Below are 18504 nucleotides of genomic sequence, written 5' to 3'. Positions count from 1 at the left end.
CCCCCTCCCCCTTCCTATGCCTCTGACCTTCAAGCTGTCTTACCTGAAGAGTTTTGACTTTGCCCAGGATGTTGTCCTGTGACATTGCTTGAACTGTCTGCTCACTTTCTGCTCCCCCATCAGGGATAAAAATACTGTCATGGGAAAATGCCCGGGTTCCCATAGAATAGTTGAAGGACCTGGAATGCAAATCATGTGCTTCATTTTATTAGGATGATAAGACTTCTTTTGGCAATTCCATCTCCTGTTCCTCCTGATTCAGGGGACTCCACCCACATCCCCAATCTCACTCAGAAAGTGCTTCCAGCCCGCTGTCCTCTTCTGCGAGGGGTCAGCCAAGTAGCTGGGCAGACAGAAGTGTCCCTCGGGAATAAAAGAGCCTGTCTCCTACACAGCATGTTTTAGAGTCACTCACTGGGAGAACTCCACGTGCTTGCTACCTGTTTGTGGAGGACCCAGGACAGAAAGCACTGCAGAAATTTTAGCTGCAGGAGCCCTCCTCCTGATGAGCTGTCAAGTATGTCAAGCAGTCCTTTCTAAGCAACGTGAAGATCTCGAAGTATGAGGCAAGAATTTCTCTCTCTCATAATCACATTGGGAAGAAAAATACATACATCTAAAAGACTTGATGAGGACTGGAACTGCTGATGGGCATTATTGGAATAAAGAGTCTCTCTGTCGAGACTCCTCAGGAATTCAGAGGGGTGGGGGCACATGTGCTAAGGAGACTCTAAATGGGCGTCATGCATTGGGCAGCTTGACAGTGGTAGGTTCCTAACAATAAGAACGCTTCAGTTGAAAGGCTGGACTTCAGAGGAATTCTAGACTTCTAACCTGACTATAGGTATAGGTTGGGTGAACTGCAGGAAGACGGGGCAGCAGATGCCAACTGATCCTCACTTGATCTGGGAAATTAAGCTATTTCTGGGAAGGAATACACAGGGACAGAATCACACACTCTGTAAGGCAAGACAGGCACACTTCCACGATGCCAGGCACACAGGCAGCTATCCCAGAGCTGAGAGCTCTACTTCTCCCTCCCCCCTCCCCCACAGAAAGGGGTCCCATCGGGAGGTTTTATCAGTGATCAAGGGCAGGAAAGAAGAGCCAGTACTGGGGGAAAGGGGTCTCTGGCTGGTACCTCTGAGCTGAATTACAGAAATGCTGCAGGCAGGGTCCCGACCAAGTTTCTTGGGAAGACTGAGTACCAAATTATATCATCAAATTGGCTAAATTACCAGCAGTATGGTAACAAAGCATATGAAGTTTAGAGACAAAAGACTTGGACATAAACCTCCTGGCTGTGTGATAATAAAAACAGTAATAACTACCAATTGCGACTTTGATGAAAACACTGTGCTGAAAGCTTTACTTTAGTGATCTCATCACCAACTTATCGTTGCAAATAAAACTCAGGGGGTAAATAGCCTTATATCGTAGTGCTAGCGGTAAAGAATCTGGCTGGCACTGCTGGAGACACAAGAGACGCAGGTTCGATCCCTGGGTCAGGAAGATCCCCTGGAGTAGGAAATGGCAACCCACTCTGGTATTTTTACCTGGAGAATCCCAAGGACAGAGGAGCCTGGTGGGCTACAGTTCATGGAGTCACAAAGATTTGGACACGACTGAAGTGACTTAGTACATAAGTAGGCAAAGTCACCTAAATAGAAGCTGTAGCATGAGAAACAGGATTCAGAACAGCTGAACACAATCCCAGGCCAGCTGAAGTGTTTTAAAGTGGTAGAAGGTCTTTAGTAGTCCTTCCCTTGGGCGGAGCAGTGGGAGAGGAATACAGGATGCCAGTGTCATGTGGGCTGGAATATGGGAAGGCTGGAGATACTAAATAGCTGGAATAATCGGTAAGCCTTCGGCTACATAGCACAAGACACTGTGGAGTAGCAACCCACGTTATGAAATATGAGGCACTGTTTTAGCATATGAATATAAGGGGAAATTAAATGTGTCATTATGTCCTCGTTCCTCAGAAACTTTGTGACCTATGCTACAAAATGAACTTCCAAATTCACCCAAAGATGCTAGGAATTAAAATTTCATTCAAAGTTATGGAATCAAACCTTTTAATATCCTGTCTAAATTTTTTTCCTCAGATTCCCTGGCTAGGATTCAGATGAAAGAAGAGGTAACTAACTTCATTTTCTACACAGTGTTTTTACAAATGGCTTATGTATACACATAGGCTCTCAGAGATTCTCATAAACACATATATGCACAAGTCCAACTTAGATGCTTAATAAACGTTTATAGTGTCTCACAGTTGTATGCACATAATAGGCTGACACTGGAAGGCCAAGTTCTCTTCCAATTTCCAAGTCAATCGTCTGGCTGAATCATGACATTTTTCTTTTTTTTTTAATGCGGACCATTTTTAAAGTCTTTATTGAATTTGTTACAATATTGCTTCTGTTTAATGTTTTGGTTTTTCGGCCTTGAGGCACGTGGGTTCTTAGCCCCTGACCAGGGATGAACACACACTCCCTCCATTGGAGGGCAAGTCTTCACCACTGGGCAGCCAGGGAAGTCCTTGAATCAGGAAGTTTAACTCTCAGCTCCCATTCTTTTTTTCCAGAAAAACTAAGAACCAACAGTTTCCTGCTCTTCTGCGTTTATCCCAAATGTTCCTTGCTGCTAGCCAGGATTCAACGTCCCCACATTCCCCACTTCTAGATGATCTTATTGCAAAATAGAGAAAATGAACAGTAATAGGAGTAGCAGTAATAATTATACTAGTGTAGTCAAAGCAGTAATATTAATACTGGCTAAATTTTATTGGGCACTTGCTATGTCCCCTCCATATGTGATAACTTCTTTAATATAACATCTCAATCCTTGTGATATGCTGTTTAAACCTTATGTGATAGGAACTATTATGAAGCCCATTTATAGATGAGGAAACTGAGGCTTGAAGACAGTGAGCGACTTGCCATAAATTAAATGACTGTATATGTGTGAACCTGTTTCTGGCCTGTGTTCTACTGGTCTATTTGTCTGTTTTTATAGCAATAGTCCCATGCTGTCTTAGTTACTATAGCTTTTTTCTCCCCCTCCTGCCAAATTATTTATTTATTTATTTTTGGTTGCTCTGGGTCTTCATTGCGGTGTGTGGGCTTTCTCTAGTTACGGTGAGCAGACACTACTCTTCATTGCCGTGTGCAGGCTTCTCACTTCAGTGGCTTCTCCCAAGGGCTCCAGGGCACGTGGGTTTCAGCAGCTGTGGCACAAAAGGGCTTAGTTGCTCTACAGCATTTGCCATCTTCCCAGACCAGCGGCTGAACCAGTGTCTCCTGTACTGGCAGGTGGATTCTTACACTGAAACATCACGGAAGCCTTATAGCTGTTTTATGAGTCTTGGTATCTAGCAATTTTATGTTCTCCAGCTTTTTTTCCCAGGTGGCTATATTTATCTCTGCATTTCTACATAAACTTACATATACAAAGACACACACACACACTCACACACACACTCAACACTCCTAGGATTGCTTCTGTGATGGCATCTGTAAATAAACTGATTTATTTACTGGATCTGTAAATGAACTCTGAGGATAACTATATCTTTACAACAGTCATTCTTTTCATCCATGAACACTGGATATCCCTTCATTTATTTAGATCCACTTTCAGTTCAGTTCAGTCGCTCAGTCGTGTCCGACTCTTTGTGACCCCACGAATTGCAGCACGCCAGGCCTCCTTGTCCATCACCAACTCCCAGAGTTCACTCAAATTCACGTCCATCTAGTTGGTGATACCATCCAGCCATCTCATCCTCTGTCGTCCCCTTCTTTTCTTGCCCTCAATCCCTCCCAGCATCAAAGTCTTTTCCAATGAGTCAACTCTTCGCATGAGGTGGCCAAAGTACTGGAGTTTCAGCTTTAGCATCATTTCTTCCAAAGAACACCCAGGGCTGATCTCCTTCAGAATGGACTGGTTGGATCTCCTTGCAGTCAAAGGGACTCTCAAGAGTCTTTTCCAACACCACAGTTCAGAAGCATCAATTCTTTGGCACTCAGCTTTCTTCACAGTCCAACTCTCACATCCATACATGACCACTGGAAAAACCGTAGCCTTGACTAGACGGACCTTTGTTGGCAAAGTACTGTCTCTGCTTTTGAATATACTATCTAGGTTGGTCATAACTTTTCTTCCAAGGAGTAAGCGTCTTTTAATTTCATGGCTGCAATCACCATCTGCAGTGATTCTGGAGCCCCAAAAAATAAAGTCTGACACTGTGTACACTGTTTCCCCATCTAACTACCACACAATTGCAGTCATCTCACATGCTAGTAAAGTAATGCTCAAAATTCTCCAAGCCAGGATTCAGCAATACGTGAACCATGAACTTCCAGATGTTCAAGCTGGTTTTAGAAAAGGCAGAGGAACCAGAGATCAAATTGTCAATATCTGCTGGATCATCGAAAAAGCAAGAGAGTTCCAGAAAAACATCTATTTCTGCTTTCTTGACTACGCCAAAGCCTTTGGCTGTGTGGATCACAATAAACTGTGGAAAATTCTGAAAGAGATGGGAATACCAGACCGCCTGATCTGCCTCTTGACAAACCTATATGCAGGTCAGAAAGCAACAGTTAGAATTAGACATGGAACAACAGACTGGTTCCAAATAGGAAAAGGAGTACATCAAGGCTGTATATTGTCACCCTGCTTATTCAACTTTTATGCAGAGAACATCATGAGAAACGCTGGGCTGGAAGAAGCACAAGCTGGAATCAAGATTGCCGGGAGAAATGTCAATAACCTCAGATATGCAGATGACACCACCTTTACGGCAGAAAATGAAGAGGAACTAAAAGGCCTCTTGATGAAAATGAAAGACAGTGAAAAAGTTGGCATAAAGCTCAACATTCAGAAAACTAAGATCTTCGTTACTTTCTCTCAATAAAGTTTTGTAGTTTTCTGTATAGAGGGTCTTTTACATATTTTCATAGATTTAGTCCTACATATTTGATGTTTCTGAATCTATTATAAATAGTATAGGTTAAAATGTTTATTTTTCTAATTGTTTATTGGAAGAGTATTAAAGTATCACTTGGTTATTGATTACTGACATAATAATTAGGCTTAACTAAATTTATTTATTAATTATAATAATGTGATTGTTGATTCTTTTGGATTTTCTATGTATACAATCATTTTTTCTGTGACAAAAGACAGCTTTATTTGTTCATTTTCTTTCTTTCTTCTTTTTTGGCTGCACTATGGTTTGTGGGAGCCTTGTTCTCTGACTGGGGATTAAACCTGGGCCCCCTACTGTGGAAGCACAGAGTCCACCACTGGACCATGAGGGAAAGTGAAAGTGAAAGTGAAAGTGAAGTTGCTCAGTCGTGTCCGACTCTTTGCGACCCCATGGACTGTAGCCTACCAGGCTCCTCCGTCCATAGGATTTTCCAGGGAAGAGTACTGGAGTGGGTTGCTGTTTCCTTCTCCAGGAGATCTTCCCGACCCACGGATTGAACCCACGTCTCCCGCATTGCAGGCAGACGCTTTACCATCTGAGCCACCAGGGAAGACCCTATTTGTTCATTTTTCAATCTCCCTCTCCCTTCCTTCCTTCCATACTGCAATTAGCTAGGATCTTCTCAGGAACTTAAACAGAAGCGGTGATGGTAGACTTTGTCACGTTCCCAAACTGACCAAAAAAGCGTTCAATATTTTTCCATAAATTATGATGTTCGCTAGGATTCTCAGATGGCGCCAGTGGTAAAGAACCCACCTGCCAATGCAGGAGACATAAGAGACGTGGGTTTGATCCCTGGATTGGGAAGACCCCTTGGAGGAGGGCATGGCAACCCACTCCAGTGTCCTTGCCTGGAGAATCCCCGTGGACAGAGAAGCTGGTGTGCTATGGTCCATTGGGTAGCAAGGAGTCAGATATGACTGAAGTGATTTAGCTATAGAATTTCTGTTATATTACTGTTTCTTTGAAAAGATAGGCAATCTGTCTCTTACAACTGATTTTAAGATTTTCCTTTGTCTTTGGTTTTCCCAGTTATTGTCTGTCGTGGCTAGGTGTGAATTTCTTCTGCTTTATCTAGCTCAGGGTACATAATACTCCTCAAACCCATGGCTTGATGTCTTTCATCAGTGTGGGGCAATTCTCAGCCATTGTTTCCTCAAATACTGCTTCTGCCCCATTTTTCCCCATTCCTCCTCTGATCCTGCAATGTTAGACCTTTACAATATAAGTCACATCTTTCATGGTCTTTTCTGTATTCATCATTCTTTTTAATCAATATGATTCAGTCTGGATTTTTCTACTGACCTAACTTTCAGCTCATTAATGTTCTCTTTAGTGGTGTCCAGTCTGCTGTTAAAACTACCTACTGAGTTCTTACTATCAGTAGCATTTTCCAGACCTAGAATTTCCATTTGATTCTTTTTTTAATAGATTCCAGTTGTCTCATGAAATTATCCATCTTGTCAACTATTTTATTGAATATAGTAATTACAATTATTTGAAAAGCTCTGTCTGAAAAAGCAATATTTTAGTCCCTTTGGGTCTTTTTTTTTTTTTTTTTTTTTTGCTGCACAGCATGCAAGATCTTAGTTACCAGACCAGGAATCAAACCTGGGCCCTCTGAGGTAGAAGCAGTGTCCTAACCACTGGACCACCAAAAAAGTCCCTTTTTAAGAAAAAATATTTATTTTTATTTTTTGGCTTGGGTCTATTTCTATTATCTTGTTTTCCTCATAGTCTGTTTCTTAAATGCCTGGTAGTTTTTTATTGAATTCAACATATTTGCATGAAAAATTGTAAATGGCTGGGTCCTCTCCTTCTAGAGAGGATTTGCTGGTTCCTCTAGCAAGCAGTAAAGGAGTAGATCACATCAATCCAATCAGGATGATCACAGTGATTAGCAACCTTTGTAAGGCTCAGGCTATCTCTGCTTTGTCCTTGCTTCTAGCATATAGGCCTCCTGGAGTCTCAAATAAAAACGTGGGTTATTATATGTAAAATAGATGACCAGTGTAAGTTCAATGCATGAAGCAGGGCACTCAAAGCCAGCCGGTGCTCTGGGACAACCCAGAGGGAGGGGGTGGGAAGGGAGATGGGAGGGGGGTTCAGGATAGGGGAACACATGTACACACATGGCTGATTCATGCTGATGTATGGCAAAAACCACCACAATATTGTAAAGTAATTATCCTTCAATTAAAATAAATTAATTAAAAAAAAACCACATGGGTTATTTCCTAAAAGTCCTTCTCCTTGGTAGGTTGGTGAGTCTTGAAATTGTGTACAAACCCGTGTCCTTGTCTTTTGAAGTAAAATGCTGATTCAAGAGTTAATGACTGGAGACTTTTCCTGGTGGCACAGTGGACAAGAATCCACTTGCCAATGCAGGAGACAAAGTTTCGATCCCTGGTCCAGGAAGATTCCACACATCACAGAGCAACTAAGCCCTTGGATCACAACTACTAAGCCCAAACTTCAGCACCCGCAAGTGGCAACCACTGAGGCCACGTGCTGCGACTACTGAAGCCCACGCCTAGAGCCTGTGCACAGCAGCGGAGAAGCCAGGGCAGCGAGAAGCCCACGCACCTCAACGAAGAGCAGCCCCCGCTCACTGCAATTAAAGGAAGGCTCCGCAAATCAACAAAGACCCACTGCAGCCAAAAATAAAAATAAATAATAAAAATTATTTTACAAAGAAAGAAAAAATTGAGTAAAATTATATTAAAAAAGAGTTAACGACTGGGATGTGTGAAGACGTAGAAACAAAGAACAGCTGTTGGACTAGGAAACTGATAACAATTTAGACTAAAATTCTGCCACATAGCAGAATCATCGAACTTACAGTTCCTTGAAAGATACAGATAAAGGTCTGACACACATTCCTAAGCTGTTTTTTATGGGAAGCAGACCCCCTCCAGATGAAAACTGCTGACCACAAGAACACAGACCCTACACTGGTTGAAACCAGAAGGCTGATGAAGCTTGAAACTCCACCTTGATGCCAACCAATCCCAGAATTGTCCAAGAACTGATCATGCCCTGCTCCTTGAACACTATAAAACTCCTCACTACCCGCTCCAGGGTGGTTAAACAGTCTTAAGGGCATTAGCCCACTGTGGCCCCCTCTGCTTGGCAAAGCAATAAAAGCTCTTTTCTACATCACCCAAAACTCTGTCTCCATGTTTCTATGTGGCACCAGTGAACAGAAGCTGAGTTTTGGCAACAATCTCAAGCTACAATTTTTGTCTTTCCAGCACCAAAGATTGCCAAAAATTCTGCTGTTTTTCAGCCTTCATTCTTGTGCAGCTTTACCAACAAATGCCTCAAAAGGAAAACTGTTACTTCGATTTAGATTTCATTCTGGGCTTCTCTCCTCTTGGGGAATTTAGTCCCTCAAGTCCTGGCTGTCCTGGCAGTCTCAAACTCTAATTTTTGTGTTCCAGCCCCATGAGTTTGCTTCCAGCTCTTCTGCCTTCTCCTCCTCTTGGTGGCCACCCTGAACATTTTTGGTCTCTTGGCCTGTACTCAAGAGTCAACTAATGCCCACTGGGAAGAAGCAATATGCAGAAAGTATGGCTCAACTCAGTGGATCTCCCTTCTCTCCAGGCTCTCACTGCCCAAGTCTGGTGCCCCAGCAGCAATCTGACACCTTCAAACAGACATCCCTGTTAGAATATGTTATGCGTATTTTCAGTTGTTCTTGGTGAGAGGACTGATTTGTTATAAGCTACTTCATCACAGCCAAAAGTGAAAGAACTATTTTTTTTTAATATTTATTAAGTTTCTACACATGTCAGAATCTATTTTTTGATATGGCCACTGCTGTTATGAGAATTACTTTACTTTTTCTGTTACACAAATTAGTTTATTTTGCCCTTTAGTATGAAAATTCCAAAAATTTAACTTGAGGATAAACACAGAAGCAGCTGTGACATAAAAGGAAAGAGTCACTTGGCAATGCCCTGAGTCCTCCAGTGCGGGTATCCAGCCTCCCAGAACACAGGCAGGAAGACAATACCTACTCTTCAAAGTGAAGAAAAACATTCGTACCTTTCTCTCATATCTGTTTTTATGCCTTTTTCAAAGCCCCGAGAAAAAACGGCAGAGGAGAACGGCAGAGGTCACTGATTTATTAGTAACATTAACGAACACTCTCTTCTAGATAATTCGCTTTACATAACGTGAGTTTAACATTACATCCTTGGCAATTTGTGTAACTTTAGCTCTTTGGTAATCATGGTTACCAATTTTGTCTCCAAACAACTCTACAATGCAGATTATTTTCTTTTCTCTGAAGAGGAAGCTGACACAAAGAGTGGGTAAGAATGTTGTCCAAAGTTCCAGATTTTGAGACAGGGCTGGACTGGAAACTGAATAGCCCACGTGCAGAGATCTCAGCTTGAAACTATGTTCTAATGAACAAAGAGCTTGGTGGGATCTTTGTCCTTAACCAGCTGGGAACTATGAATTACGTGATTAGGAGGTGGAGGGGCAATTTACCACAAATTGCACCTTAGCCAAGTTCATCTGGACTTCTTTATTCTTGACATTTACAGATCTTTCAGGACTGATTGCAAAGTAGGCCAGTTCTCCCCCTTCTGTTTATTAAGAGTGAGCCAAGAGGCGAGGAGTCTCTGTGCCTCTGTGCTGCAACTTACCCTCAGAGTATCTGTTCAAATGGAAGAAATGGGACCTGCTGTGGCAATCTTCTCTTGTGATGCTTAGAATACCTAGAATTCTCTTAATCAACTGTGAGATGTATAAAGATGTCTAAAACTCCCCAGATTTTTAACTTCTAACTGAAAGATTATCAATACAGTCATTTAACAGTCATCTTAATTTAAGCAAGATCTGAAGTCAAATGTAAAGCGCATGGGGGAAAAGCAAACTCTAGAAAGACAGGAAGAGAGGCCCACTTGGGAAATTGAGAACAACACTGGGCCCTGAGGAACCGTTTTCATAAGCTTAGAGAAGAATCACTGAGCCGTGACTTATACAGATGCCACAAAAATGGTCCCTTTGGACTCAGAGGTCCAAAGAGCAGAGAAGTTCCTGGGGCCTTATAGAAAAAGAAGGGGCTTGCAAATTTCATCTCTAGATTTCTGTTCTGGTTTTTTTTTTGTTGTTGTTGTCATTGATAATACTGTTATTCGCAGAGAGACTGGGATTCCAAACATCTATCAGAAGCTTCTAATCAGCTCATGGAGACCACTGTTCATCTTTCCCCTCAACGTCTTACTGACTCCTTTGGTTATCCTTCCAAAGGCAGAGACAGTAGAATGGCCTGGGACTACTCTTTGGGCCTTAACGATCAGTTTTTTAAAACACTATTTATTCATCTATTTGGCTTTGTCAGGTTAGCTGAATCATGCAGGTTCTTTCCAGCAAACAGACTCTCCAGTTGCAGCACATGAGGATTTCAGTAGTTGCGGCGTGCAGGCTTAGTTGTTGGCATGTGGGATCTTAGCTCTCCAACTGGGCATCAAACTCATGTCCCCTGCATTGCAAGGCAAATTTTCATACACTGAAATACCAGGGAAGTCCCAATAATCACTTATAATAACTAACTCCAATACTACACTCTCTTCTACCCACCTGTCTCCAGCTACACTAGTGGACCCCACTGTTGCTGTTTAGTCGCTAAGTTGTGTCAGACTCTTGCAACCCTATGGACTGTAGCCCACCAGGCTCCTCTGTCCCTGGGACTTCCCAGGCAAGAATACTGGAGTGGGTTGTCATTTCCTTCTCCAGGGGGATCTTCTTGACCCAGGGATTGAACTGGCGTTTCTCGCACTGGCAGGCGGATTCTTTACCACTGAGCCACCAGGGAAGCTTACTACTTGGACTAATACTACAGTGGACCCTACCACTTGGCTAGCCCATTGTCTCTACAAATTTGATACAAACGAAAGCAAACTTAGGCGTTTCCCACAAAATTCCAATCTTTCCTATTTCTTTGTTACTATCATCCCTTAGGTTCTGTGCCATAATACTTTGTAAGTGAAGTCAGATCCAGGTTAGGGGCAAGTTATTGTACCAAAGGCCTTAATGAGTAACATTATCTGCCCTTTCACAGGTAGAAATCCTTCAAAAACAATATTGAAATCAATGAGTAAGACTGCAAATCCTGAGCTCCGGGACCCATTTAAACCTGCACTGGATTCTGCTTGCCACAGTCCTCCACGGCTGTGCCTGGAGTCCTGGAGAGCTCCGTGCCCCATCTCCAGTGGGTCCCTAATGGAAACCAGCACCAGGAGAGAGAGCTGCGAACCCAGGGCGGCAGCAGTTCTTGCCAGCCAGCAGTCTCTGCTGACTCTGTGATCACCAAGGCATGATTTGTCCTTTTGGACAAAGAAGCTGAGGCCCCAAAGGTAAACAGAGAGGCTTTATCAAGACAGAACTGAAGGACTTCCCTGGTGGTCCAGTGGCTAGAACTCCATGCTCCCAACACAGGGGGTCTGGATTTGACTCTGGTCAGGGAACTAGATTCCACGTGCTACAATTACAAGAACCCAAATGCTGCAAGAAACATCAAAGATCCTATGTGCTGCAACTAAGATGCATCGCAGCCAAATACATTTCTTTTTTAAAAAGAACTGAAACCAGGAGGGACAGTGACAATAATGTTCACTAGCCCTTCAAGTGCCCTTAGCAGATCCTCTGCTTATTTCCTGTAATACGACTGACATCTGTAAATGATCTCCAGCTGAAGTCTCCTCCAATTCCACTTCCTCTCAAACCTGACATTCATCTTTAAGCAGTTAATTTGCCAGCTCAGAAACCTCTAGTGGTTCCTTTTTTGCCAAATTCTACCAGATGAAGCTGCAATGGCTGCCTGGCACTTAAGGCTCTTCATGATTGCATTTAGGGACCCTAAAGCACTCTGGATTTCTGAAGCAGAGGCCCTGCAATGCAGGGATTTAGTACTCAGACTGAAGCCAGTGTGCCTCTCTAAGAAACCTGGTTCTGCCACTTACAGCTGTGTGGCCTTGGGCATGTCACTAAACCTCCAGGGTCATCGGTTTCCTTATCTGTAAATGAGGATGATAACACGACCTACCTCATGCAGCCTAGGGCTTCCCTGGTGGTTTAGATGGTAAAGAATCTGCCTGCAATGCAGGAGACCTAGGTTCAATCCCTGGGTTGGGAAGATCCTCTGGAGAAGGGAAAGGCTACCCACTCCAGTATTCTTGCCTGGAGAATTCCATGGACAGAGGAGTCTGGAGGGCTACAGTCCATGAGTTCACAAAGAGTCAGACATGACTGAGAGACAAAGCACAGCACGTGGAGCTTATTTAGGATTAACTGAGCCTCCATTGGTAAAAACCTTGGAGTGATGTGTTTATATAAATATTACCTATTATTATCAAGTGTTACCCCACTTCAAACATCCAGAAACGCAAAGCCAACCATTCAGTCCCCCAAATACCCTCTCTTGGCTCCATTGCTGCATGGGCTCTTCCTCCCCATGACTGACTGCCCAGTGCCAATCTCTCAGTGCAGGTCCTACTTATCCTTCAAAGTCCAACTGACACCTTATCAATCCCACACAGCCTTGCCTGTTTTGCTGGAAGAAGGGGATCTTTTCTCCCTCAGAAAGTCCTATGCATGCACTTCTCGTTACATATATGTTTATGTTATGATTACTAAAATCATGCCTTAAATGAGAAGGAAAACAAAAGTGCTTTCACATTGTAAAATGCATCATTATATTTTCACTAGAGCACTTGGGCATTGCATGAGGGCAGGGATCATAACTGTTATCTTTGTTTCTCCCATGAAAGTGTGAAAGTGTTAGCCGCTTAGTCGTGTCAGAATCTTTGTGACCCCATGGACTATAGCCCTCTATCCATGGAATTCTCCAGGCAAGAATACTGGAGTGGGTAGCCATTCCCTTCTCCAGGGGATCTTCCTGACCCAGGGATCAAACCTGGGTCTCCTGCACTGCAGGCGGACTCTTTACCATCTGACCCACCAGGGAAGCCCATACCAAGGAAGTGGAAGCCCAGTTTCTCCCATAGCACTTTACAAAATAAAAGCTGTGAGTTGTTTTCAGTGGATGAGTAAAGGATTAACAGTGTACCGGAGTTCGTCAGATGGGTTTTCAATGGAGAGGTCACTGAGGGAGTGAAAGTCCTGAGAAGGCAAAAAGTGGGCAAGTTAGGATGATCAGCATTTTCAAAGGTTCCTTCTAGGCCTCCTTCTCAACTCAAACCAGCAAACTGCATCTGGCTTTGTTTCCCATCTCTCTCTCACCAAGTTTTCCAGGTTTCATTCTGTGTCAGTTTACAGTTCTTAGCTGCAAGTAAGAGAAACCAACTTTGTCTCACTCAACCAAGAGAAAAGCTGCTAGGATTTCCCTCGTGGTCCAATGGTTAGGATCCCACCTGCCAATTCAGGGGACATGGGTTTGATCCCTGGATGGGGAAGATTCTATATGCCATGGGGGCAACTAAGCCCAAGTGCCACAACTACCAAAGCCTTAGTGCCTAGAGCCTGTACTATGCAACAAGAGAAGTCACTGCGATGAGAAGCCCATGAACCAAATGAAGAGTAGCCCCCGCCTGCCATAACTAGAGAAAGCCTGTGCGCAGCCATGAGGGTGCAGCCATAGATACATAAATAATTTTAACAAGAAATTTCTGAGATGAAAGGGGGAATATATATTTTAAACAACTTCTATTTTCCTATTTTTTCAATTTTAAAAATATTTAAAGAGCCATTTTTAAACTCATTGTCCAAAGTTCAGAGTTCTAGAGCCCATGCTCCACAAGAGAGAATAGCCTCTGCCCGCAGGAACGAAGACCTAGTGCAGCCAGAAATTAAAATAATAATGATAATAAATAAATTAATTAGGAAAAGAAAAGAAAAGCTACTAGATGAACAGTGAGGGCTCAAAGGACAACGAAAGTTAGAGTGAAAGCCTGGAGAAAGGGGTGAAGAGAGCTCTAGAGGTCAAGGCATCAGGAACCACAGCAGCTGTCACACAGCGCTCGAAGAGCCCAGTTACAGCCTGTTCTCCTGGTTGCGTCTTTACTTCCTGGATCCACCTGCCCAGTCAAAGCCCTAGGAGACAAAGGCTGATTGGCCAGGCTGGATCACATGTTCAGGCCAGGCTTCAGCAGGAGGGCAATTAGAAGATCCAGGCCTTTTGGCTTCTGTCCTAGGAAGCAGGCACCAAGTTCTGTCAGAAGGGCACACAGCAAAACTGATTCCCTGAAAGGAAACTTGGGGCCTGTGGAGAAGGAGAACCAGAAGCTAATAGCTGAATGACCCAAACCAGCCACCACACTATGCTTTGGGATCCCCTTTTGATTCTCATCTCCCATTCAGCCCATCCACACAGACCAGTCATTTGAACAGCTAGCTCTCTGGTGTTCAGATTCCACTTGTCCTCCAAGAGGCTGACTTTCTTCTTGGTGGCCCATGCTGTGACTTGAGAGCAAAGGATGCCACACCCCATGCTCGTGGATGTCCACACCTAGCTCCAGTGCCCTATGCCCATGCCTAACTGCAGAAGTGGCACAGATCAGATAGAGGGTGCGTGATGGGCCTGTGGCTTAGGCCCTAGAAAGGGACAGGAGAGATAGGAGGTGAGAAGGAAAATAAAACAGTCATCCCTTAGACATACCACTGCATCCCTCACCCACTGGGCAGTGAGTGCTAAGCAGCACAGGGAGCACTCAAGCAGAGCCATCTCCATTTTAAGCTGTGTTGTCTGGAACTACCGCTTCCAGCGGGGTCTGGCGTGAAAGGAACAATGAAAAGGGAGAGAAAGTTTGCTGGTGGAGGTGTTTGGGGGAAAAGTCTCCTTGTGAATAAAATGTGACACAAGACAGGGATGATCTCTTTTTTTGTTCCTGGTTTGTGTCATCTGCATGTGATAGCTGGAACAGAGGCAGCCATATTGGAGCCATGAGGAAACAAGCCTGGGGATAGCCATACTCCCTGAAAATGCCAGAGAAGAAAAGCAATCAGACTGGATCTTGATTATGTTGCTAGGTTGCTGCATCAATGGGCCTTGGAACATGGAAAGTTGTCTAGACTATCAGGAATCAGATAATATACTTCATTACCATTGCAGAAAGATACCAGCAGATGTGTTTTCTGTTAACTCATAATGCCTGATACAGTCTTCTAGCCACTACTCTAAACTCTGGGCACATCTAAGACTTACTGACATCATCTAACCTTGGAGTAAGAGCCTACAGAGGGAAATTCTCCCCACCCAAAAAAGGAGAAGGCTCTCTGCAGCTGCACAGTTAACACATGTCTCAGGCCAGCCCTCCTACTCCTTCTCCTTTGTCTTTTTTGGACAAGCATCATGTAATTTGGGACCATAGATATTGGGTAATTACCATGGCAATGATTAGGGATTCACTTCAGGAATAAGGAAATATAATTATAGTCCAATTGCAGCTTGTTTCCATGACAACAGGGGCAATTGTAATTGATCAGCACTTTTCTTCCTAAACAGAGCCGTGAGTCTCATTTAAATGAAATGCTGAAGAGCAATTAACTATCATCATCAAACAAACTAGAGTTGCTGGAAGAGACTGAAGTCAGATTACATTTTGTGTGACATCTTGGAGACTCATCCTGGACTCTGACATTCTATGAAAATACACAGTTCTCAATAGGCTAAAGGGTACCGAATCACCAATAATTACAGGAGCAACAGGGTACGTCATAAAAAAAAATCAAGGAAGAGGAAGAAAGTTTGGAGTCTTAAAACACAGACACTGAGAACTGGAAGTCAAAGGACTATCTACCCCAGCCTCTAGGCTCAGTCCCCAGTCTATGTAGGACGATCAACCATCCAGCCTGCCTCTAACATTCTGCAGGGACTCCTCAGCCTTCCACGCTACCTGTTCTACTCTTCAGGTGCCCCACCTGGAGTAAGGTCTTTTCATAAACCTCTCTAGCCACCGTGGGAGTCAGTTTAGTCTTGGTCTATGCTTTGGAAATAGAAAACTAGTTATCAACATCCTCTTCATCTCAGTAGTAATATTACCCTGCATTTGGAAAGTACTTTTTTATAGCAAATAGTGTCAGGTCCCATGCATTTTTACAATAATTTTATTTGATTGATTTATTTTCAGCTGTGCTGAGTCTTCATTGCTGCTTGGGCTTTTCTCTAGTTGCAGTGAGCAAGGGCTACTCTTTGTTGTGGTGCTCAGGCTTCTCACTGCAGTGGCTTCTCCTGTTGTGGAGCACAGGGTCTAGGCACATGGGCTTCAGCAATTGCTGTGCACGGGCTCAGTAGCTGCAGCTCACAGGCTTCATTGCTCAGCGGCAAGTGTGTTCTTCCCAGACCAGGGATCAAACCCATGTCTCCTGCATTGGCAGGCACATTCTTTACCACTGAGCCACACGGGAAGCCCCCACATGCATTTTTTTATCCTCATAATTATCCCGGAAGACAGCCTATCCATTTAACAGATCAAGAGGCTGGCTTGGTTAAGGTCACACAGCTCTGAAAACACCTGGATTCACAAGAGGATCCTGGCTTCCAATCTACTGCCCTTCCACATTTTGTATCTCTAATAATTACTGAAACTGATCATCAACCTTCTTTCTCCTAGACTTATTCAGCCCAGGCCTATGAGTTCTCCTGCTTCGTCCTAATTTTCATGCATTTAATGCTTTTTGCACCTCTTCTCTACTCTCTGTTCAATTTTAGCACATCCCAGGTTCTCATGGATAGAGGATAAATGATCAAGTAAAATAGTCTTTTCTGACTTCATCTGTTGAAAAGCAGTAAGGCCAAGGAACCGAAGCACACACGGTAATCAGAGAGCCTGAGCTTCACTGTAATTTCATTGGTGACATGCTGTCTCACTACACCAACCGTATAATTTTCCTTTTCCAGCAGGTCAAAGGGACAGAGATCCTCTTCACCATGGTGGGAAACCGAAGGATGAATTACAAGAATACTGACTGGTACAGTGAGTGGGAAGAGTCAGTATGGTAAAAAGGGGAGGATTCATGTATTCATTCATTCAATGAATAATTACTGAATGCCTGATAAGTGCTAGGCACAGTGCTAGAGGCTCGAAATCGGATGAAAGGTAAGGTGTGCAGGCCTACTTTTATGGAAAAGTAAAGAAAGTTGTGAGAACAAGGGTGGGGGGTGCTGATCTAGGCTCAGGGGGTCAGAGAAAGCTTGCTCCCTGGAGGAAGATGCATTTGTGCAGAAAACTGCAGAATGAAGAGGAATTAGATGAGGAAGGAGGTAGAGGTGAGGGGTGGGGTCTTCCAGACAAAAGAATCACCATGTGCAAAACCAGCTGAGTTGGAGTCATATGGTAAGTCTGTGTTTAACAGTTTGGAGGAGCTGTCCAAGTGCTTTCCAAAGTGGCTGCGTCATTTTACATTATCAGCAAGTAGGAGGGTTCCATTTTCTCACATCCTTATCAAAGCTTACTATTCTCTGTCTTTTTTACTACAGTCTTCCTAATGGATGTGAAGTGATCAGGTCAGAACCTGTGCCCCAGGAAGAGGACTCAGAAGGAAATGGAGACTATCTGGGCAGAGATCCTGCCTAGGCAGTGAGGGGTTCAAGCCACATCCTGGGTACCCCAGTCCTGGGGTCCAATGCAGGGAAGACGAGCCCCGGTGGCTGGTTGGAGGGCCAGTCAGAGGGACTAACAGGAGGGCTTTGGGAAGCCTGGACATTTTTCTTAGGAGTAGTGGGCACACTGAAATATAACACCCTAATCTTTTTTCTTCTTTTCCCCAAACTTTAAATGTTTTATTTTGTATTGGGGTTTAGCCAATTGCCAATGTTATGGTAGTTTCAGGTGAACAGTGAAGGGACTCAGCCATTCACGTATACATTCTCCCTCTATACTCCCTCCCATCCAGGCTGGCACGCAACACCGAGCAGAGTTCCATGTGCTATACCTAGGTCTTTGTTGGTTATCCATTTTAAATATAGCAGTGTGTACATGCCCTTCCCAAACTACCCAACTATCCCTTCCCCCAAGCCCCCTCCAACCCCACCCCCACAACCATAAATTTGTTTTCTAAGTCTGTGAATCTCTTTCTGTTTTGTAAGTAAGTTCATTTGTATCATTTTTTAGATCCCACATATCAGGGATGTCATATGATATTTTCCCTTCTCTATCTAACTTACTTCACTCAGAATGATACTCTCTAGGTCCAAACAGAGAGAGGTTGCAAATTGCATTATCTCATTCTTTTGAATGGCTGAGTAATATTCCACTGTATATCTGCACCACATCTTCTGTGTCTATTCCTCTGTCAATGGACATTTAGAAAACCTGAATTTTGTATTCTGCAATCTTGCTCAACTTTATTAGCTGAACGGTTTTCTTGTGGATTCCTTGGGATTTTCTATATATAAGATCATGGCAGCTACAGATAGATAGCTTTATTTCTTCCTTTCCAAAATTAAAGCTTCTATTTCTTGCCTACCTGTCCTAGTTATAACCTACAATAAGTACAGTGTTAAAAAGCCATTCTTGTCTTTTTCCTGATCTCAAGGGAAA

General features: G+C 43.5%; 1 protein-coding gene across 2 annotated transcripts in view; it reads right to left on the bottom strand.

The window, feature by feature from the left end:
- KIAA1211 (KIAA1211 ortholog) overlaps positions 1 to 18504 on the bottom strand; it is a 293290-nt gene that overhangs the window by 34201 nt on the left and 240585 nt on the right. Inside the window, exon 4 of one of the 2 annotated variants that reach the window (XM_018049481.1) lies at positions 44 to 179. In XM_018049481.1, coding sequence (XP_017904970.1) covers positions 44 to 163 — 120 coding nt within the window. In that variant the 5' untranslated portion in view covers positions 164 to 179. Of the gene's footprint in view, positions 1 to 43; positions 180 to 18504 lie in introns of those variants that run through there. The other variant, XM_018049482.1, reaches the window with a different exon arrangement.

This window comes from Capra hircus, chromosome 6, assembly GCF_001704415.2.
Source record: "Capra hircus breed San Clemente chromosome 6, ASM170441v1, whole genome shotgun sequence".
NCBI lineage: Eukaryota > Metazoa > Chordata > Mammalia > Artiodactyla > Bovidae > Capra > Capra hircus.
Note: the sequence above shows the minus strand (reverse complement) of the source record. Positions and strands in the feature narration are given on the sequence as shown.